We start from the raw sequence: 6,936 nt of genomic DNA, 5'->3' as shown, positions 1-6,936 counted from the left end.
TAAAAAAAGTTCTATCCTTCTTTGACACCAATTGACCGACTATGCCCAGAAGAAAGGCCTCTGGTTTCTTCAGGAAGGTATATTTAAATACCTTTTTCAATTCATTATAAATCATTTCCCAGAAAGCCTTGATCTTAGGGCACGTCCACCAAAGGTGAAAGAATGTACCTTCATTTTCTTTGCATTTCCAACATTTATTGTCGGGCAAATGATAAATTTTTGCAAGCTTGACTGGGGTCATGTACCACCTGTATATCATTTTCATAATATTCTCTCTTAAGGCATTACATGCCGTAAATTTCATACCTGTGGTCCACAACTGTTCCCAGTCAGCAAACATAATGTTATGTCCAAGATCTTGTGCCCATTTAACCATAACAGATTTAACCGTCTCATCTTGAGTGTTCCATTTCAACAGCAAGGAGCCCAGAATAAAATTTAAGATATTAACTGATGTAAAGGAAAGGGGTGGATTTGCCCTGCCAGACTTTAAAGTTTATTATGAATCAGCAGCATTCTGCTGGTTGAAAGACTGGCTGCTTCTTGAGAACACAGACATTTTGGATTTAGAAGGTTTTAACAACGTTTTTGGGTGGCATGCATATTTGTGGTATGACAAGGTTAAAGCACATAAAGCATTTAATAACCATATTGTCAGGAAAGCATTGTTTAATGTTTGGATTAGATATACGGATTTATTGGAAAATAAAACCCCAAGGTGGTTGTCACCAATGGAAGCGAAAGCTCAGAAAAAGCTCAATATGGAGGCCAAATGGCCGAAATATTGGGAAATTTTGAAACAAGGAGGAGATAGACTGAAACTGCAGAGTTTTGAGAAACTAAAAAAACAAAGTGCGAGATTGGCTTCATTATTATCAGATAATGGAGGCATATAATTTGGATAAGAAAATCGGCTTCCAGGTGGAAAAATCAAAATTGGAAACAGAACTGTTAGAACCTAAAACTAAGATTTTGTCAAAGATGTATAACTGTTAACCTAATTCAACCCACATTTTACCATCTTCCTCATAAGAATATGGGTGGGCTTTGTCAAAAGCCTTACTGAAATCAAGATACACTATGTCCACAGTATTCCCCCGATGCACCAAGCTTGTAACGCTATCAAAAGAAGAAATATGATTTGTCTGGCGTGACTTAGTTTTTGAGAAACCCATGCTGGGTCTTAGTAATCACAGCATCCTTTTCTAAATGCTCACAGGCTGACTGTTGAATTATCTGTTCTAGGACATTTCCTGGTATTGATGTCGCTGCTCACTTGTTGGTTGTTACCTGGGTCTTCTTTCCCCCTCTTTTGAAGATGGGGACCATTATGTACTGAAGTTCTCACCCTGGGCCAGCAGGGGGATACTGTAGATAGTTATGCAAATACGGGATCGAAAGTGACGTTCAGTGATTGGATAGTTTTAGAAAGTTGTAAGGTGGCCCTGATGCCCTCCACCCCTACCGAGGCAGTCATCCGGGTGCTGCGAGGCCTTTTTGCAACGCATGGGTGTCCCGATGTCCTCGTCTCCAAGAACGGACCGCAGTTCACCTCAGGCACTTTTGAGCGATACCTTTTGGGACTGGGCATCTGCCATGCCCTAACGGCACCATTTCATCCATCCAGCACCATCCAGAATGGTGCGCTTGGCAAAAGAGGCACTGGCAAGCCTGGACCAGGGAGACTGGCACGAGCGGATTGCTGAATACTTGTTCGTGCAACACATCACCCCTCATGCGGCCCCAGGGCGGAGTCCTGCCAAACTGCTTATGGGCCGCCGCCTCAGGTCTCCGCTCGACCGGCTTGGCTGCCCCCGGACTTTGCCGCGGCCAAACCTCCAGGCGGTGCCAACGCGCCACGGTCATTTGTTCCAGGAAACCAGGTCTTTGCCCGGAACTTTGTGGGGGACATTCCTTGGGTGCCAGCCACAGTAGTGGGAGTCACTGGACCTCGCTCGTACCAGGTGGCGCTCGAAGACGGACGTTTGTGGCGCTGGCACATAGACCAGCTTAGGCGCAGGGTTGGGGACTTGGGCACTACTGCAGTGCCCCCAGCTGCGCTCATGGCTCCGGAACAGACACTTACAGATGGTGAGGCTCCACCTACACCTCTCTTGCAAACTGGGGGCGTGGAGCCGAACCAAGCCGCTTCAGAGGGTCTGCCGGACTTCCCACAGACTCAGACCACTGCCGTGCCTGACATTTCGCCAACTCCACTTGTGGAGGTTCCACCCACAGCAGCGGTTCCAGGGGACTTGGTTTCAACGCCACCTAGGGTCACGCCACAGCCTCAGCAAGAATCGGGCAGCCCAACGGACCTGGGTACTGCTCCCCGGCAGTCTGGCAGAGTTTCCAAGCGCCCAACTTATTTAAAGGACTATGTTGTTGGACATGTAATACTGTTGGTCTAATGGAAGTATGTGAAATGTAACCGATATGCTTTTGTGCCTAATTGAACCAATGTGTAGTGCTGTATATAAGGAAACCATTACGATGGTAACTAACGCCTTATCTCGGTGTTATGTGCTGAAGTTCTCACCCTGGGCCAGCAGGGGGATACTGTGGATAAGTGTTCAAATAAGGGATCGAAAGTGATGTTCAGTGATTGGATAGTTTTAGAAAGTTGTAGCAATTATGTGTACTGGAGCTCTATATAAGCAGGCTGACTGAGCCCTTCCTTCAGCTCAGTTCCTGTTCTGACCTCTGAAAAAAGAAGAGCTGTTTGAAGAATCGCTGTGTCATCTGATATGTTCACCCACAACTTAACAGGGACAACATTTGCCTGCCTCCAGTCTGTAGGGACTTCACCTGCTCTCCAGGAATTCTCAAAAATTATAGACAGAGGCTCTGAGATTACATTCTCAAACCCCTTTAGTACCCTTGGGTACAGCTCATTAGACCCTGGAGCTTTTAATTTGTTTAACGTAGCTAGGTGTTCCTTTCCCACCACTTCTCCTATATTGGGCTGCAGTTCCCGCCTTTCATTGTTTTCTCCCCTCAGTGGACCTACCACTTGCTTGTTCTTCCCGCTGCTTTGAACATAGCCAAATAAACCTTTATTGCGTGGCAAGTCCCCCTCCCCCCTTGAGAAATAAATACACAGGACACGGTATTTAAGGTTAATGGGCGAAAACAGCCACAACTTTATTGATTGCAGGAATTGAGCGGTATTGGCTTAGGCCTATTGGCTATCAGCTGGAGAGGCGAAGAGAGGGCGGTCCTCGGGCGCGCCGGGCATAAATAGCCCAGGCCACACACACACACCCCCGACCAGCCCATTGGCTAGGCAGGGAGATGACACGCGTGAGGATTCCTTCATTCTTGCGGGGGCTGTGAGCCAGCCCCCGTGTGCATGGGGAGGGCGTGGGCCCGCAACCCCACCTCCTCTTCAGTTCGGAAGTGGCTTTATTATCTTTCACCTCTCTTGCAAGCCTGAGATCATTCTGAGCTTTAGCCCGCCTGACCTTTCCCCCTGTCACAGTTGGCTACTCATGTATACTCTTCCTTCACAATTCCCCTTTAAACCCACAGTGTGAATTTGGCCTAGGTTAGCCCTCTTGGCCAGGATTCCAGCAATAAGTGGGTCCGGATCCACATCGAGAATAGCAAACAGCTGCTCTCTACCGTGTTCCGTGCTCTTCCAATGCCCACCTGCCTCAGCAGATGGAATGTCCATATTCAAATAGCATGAGAAACCGTTAGCCTGGTCATGGAATTTCCCACCACAGGAGAGGACAGTTGAACTGGCATGGTGGTTCTTCCTCCCTCTTTGTCATCTCCTTTGTCATCTAGAAGTCTCTGGAAATACACTTTAGAAGATTAAATGAGAATTCCTGGGACTAGAGGAATATAATTATTGGGGTATCTTCCTCTCTTTGGTGTCCACCCTTCTTCCTTTTGGTCCTTCTTATCACCCAAAAAGGTGACCACAACCGCTTCTGAGAAGAGAAAATCATGGCACATGGCAGTGGTGGCCTCCACAAATGGCTGGTTCTGCAGTTGACGAATCCTGTTATTTTGCTGGGGTTCCTCCTTCCCACCAGCTCATTTCCTGCTCCTGAGTATACGTCGTATGAAGTGATCACCCCAAGGCAGTTGGTGCTTTGGGGAGGGAAAGCCAAGAAGAATGAACTTTCCTATATCCTCAATGTATCAGGAAAGGACTACGTCATTCAGTTGAAGCCCAGGAAGCACGACTTCCTGGTCAAAAACCTCCCACTCTTCACATACAGTTCCCAGGGCAGACGGATCGAAAGTCATCCCTACATCCCTGTTGAATGCTACCACGAAGGGCATGTGGATGGCGTAGCCAATTCGCTTGTGGTTCTGAAGACCTGCTCTGGCTTGACAGGATTCCTAAGTATCAGAGACAGAAATTATGGCATAGAGCCTTTCCACGATTCTTCAACTTTTCAGCACCTTCTCTACCTGATCAACGAACCAAAGCCTTGTATGTGTGGAATGAGAGCTCCAGTTGCAAAGCGTCAGGCAGAAGAACTGAGGGCGGAAAGAGGGACCCGGCGTGACCCAAGGCACCCAAAATACATTGAGCTGTACATTGTTGTGGACGAGAAGCTGTTTCAGTTTGAAGGTGCCAATGAAACCAGGATGGCATACCTCATTTTGGACATAGTTAACTTAATGGGTGTGCACTTCCAGGAGCTGCACACAAGTATTGTCCTGATTGGACTGGAGATCTGGAACACAGGCAACCCTTTCGAGGTTACAAATGAGGTTGGGTTGCTTCTGAATAATTTCAACAGCTGGAGAGTGAACGGTCTTGCGAAGTGGATGAAGCACGACACAGCCCTGTTGCTCACTCACCAGGAGTTCGAGCACACCCTCGGGAAGTCATATGGTAATGCCATCTGCAGGCCAAGCTATTCTGCAGGGGTTTTGAGCTACTTGCAGAAGAATCCAATTCTCTTTTCAAGGGCCATGTCCCATGAGTTGGGTCATCACATGGGGCTTGAACACGACGAATCCAACTGTGTTTGTGGAGGATACAAAACCTGTGTCATGCATTCGTACAAGGCAGAAACGAACAAGTTCAGCAACTGCAGCATTCACACTTTTGCAGAACTTGTGCTGGAAGGGAACCTGGACTGCCTGAACAACAGGCCCCAAAAGATACCATCTATCAAGCCTTGTGGCAATGGAGTGTTGGATAAGGGAGAAGAGTGCGACTGCGGCGGCACGCAGAGGTGCAAGCAGAATCTTTGCTGCAACCCTGACTGCACCTTGAAGCCACGTGCACAATGCTCTTCTGGGCCATGTTGTAAAAACTGTCACTTCCTTCCAAGTGGAGACCTTTGTCGAATTCAGATCAATGAGTGTGACCTTCCTGAGTACTGTAGTGGGAAATCTGAGTGGTGCCCCAATGATGTGTACATGCAAGACGGGACGCCGTGCAGCAAACTCGATTCCCATTGTTATGCCAAGCAGTGTTGGACTCACAACTACCTGTGCGCCAGGATCTTTGGCTATGGAGCCACAGCGGCTCCAGCATCCTGCTTTCAGTCTCGGAATAGTGTGGGGGATGCGTATGGCAACTGTGGCAGGGATTGGACAGGAAGTACTTTTGTGAAATGCCAGCCTCAAGACGTAAAGTGCGGGAGAGTTCAGTGTACCAACGTCAGAAACATACCTTCAATGCCACACTATGCCGTGACTCCCACTGAGTTGTCAGGCACTAGCGCTAGCTGCTGGAGTGTGGCCTACCATGGCGGGACAGATTTTGTGGATCTCGGAATGGTGCCTGATGGCACTCCATGTGGCCCTGGGAAACTCTGCAAGAACCATACGTGCATTTTCAGGAAGAAGGCAGTGTGTGATCCCAACAAAAAGTGCAATGACAGAGGTGTTTGTAACAACCGCAATAACTGCCACTGCAACAGTGGCTGGGCCCCTCCAAACTGCATGTTTTGGGGGTCTGGGGGAAGCATCGATGGTGGGTATCCAAGGCAGAACTGGAGCACAAAAGTCGTGAAACGAGCTTTTGAAACAGTGATCCCTCTAGGAGTCCTGGTTCTTGCCGCTATCACTTTTATTGTGCCAAGGCTGCGGAAGCTACCAGAATGGTGTAGGCAATTCACCAGCTCACGGGTTGGAGGGAATCTGCAAGGCAGCAGCCTAGATGTTGACAAAGTTGATTCCTGTCGCGTTTGCAAAGTAAAGGAAGGATTGAACTCTACAGATTCCAAAGAGTAATGCTTGTGGACATTTCAAGGCATCCTTGGACCTCCTGTTAAGACATCGACTGCACTCCAAAGCATCTATAATAAAGCAGAGGTTGGTGGCAAGTGGACTCCAGTTCCCATCATCCCTGGCTGTTGACCATGCTGTGCCAGTGGCTGATGGGAACTGTAGTTCAGCCATATGTCGGGGCGGCGCACATGCTCCCTCATCCCAGAAATAAATTTCCCCTGTATATAGTCCTTATAATAGGAGCAATTGTAATACGGTCTTTGCTCTAATAAAATTTGCATTTTCCCCCAGTTGCAAAAGCCTTAAGAAGAATGCACTGAAATAGTTTAATGAAATCAAATGTTTCACTCCGTGCTGTGTAACCTAGCAGTAGTAAAACAGTTTGTCCTTGTTGGGTGACTAACTCAGAACTTCAAGGACCATTAAGTGTCATTTCACTAGCATTTAGGAACTGGGTTTGCACAATTAACCATGTGTACAAACTTGGCTTTCCCTCACTCGCCCTTTTCATCCAGGGTGAAACAGCAAAGACATAACAGGAGAAGAGTCCTGGCGAGTCAGGCCAATGGCCCATCAAGTCCAACATCATGTTCTTACAGTGGCCAAACAGAGGCATGTGGTAAACCCACAAGCAGGACCTGAGCACAAGATTCTCTTATTGCAATTTGATGGCCAGGGCTGAGGGCAGTTTTGGTTCAAAGCGGCTGGAGGACACCATGTTGGCCAAAA

General features: G+C 47.9%; 1 protein-coding gene across 1 annotated transcript; it reads left to right on the top strand.

The window, feature by feature from the left end:
• Nucleotides 1–3,954: 3,954 nt before the first annotated feature.
• On the top strand, nucleotides 3,955–6,497 carry LOC128420036 (disintegrin and metalloproteinase domain-containing protein 21-like). Its single transcript, XM_053401415.1, has one exon. It carries the CDS (start codon nucleotides 3,955–3,957, stop codon nucleotides 6,208–6,210), a length of 2,256 nt encoding a protein of 751 aa, XP_053257390.1. The 3' UTR covers nucleotides 6,211–6,497.
• The last annotated feature ends 439 nt before the right edge of the window (nucleotides 6,498–6,936 follow it).

The sequence above is a fragment of the Podarcis raffonei genome, chromosome 8 (genome assembly GCF_027172205.1).
Source record: "Podarcis raffonei isolate rPodRaf1 chromosome 8, rPodRaf1.pri, whole genome shotgun sequence".
Taxonomy (NCBI): domain Eukaryota; kingdom Metazoa; phylum Chordata; class Lepidosauria; order Squamata; family Lacertidae; genus Podarcis; species Podarcis raffonei.
This window is presented reverse-complemented; position numbering and strand designations above follow the sequence as displayed.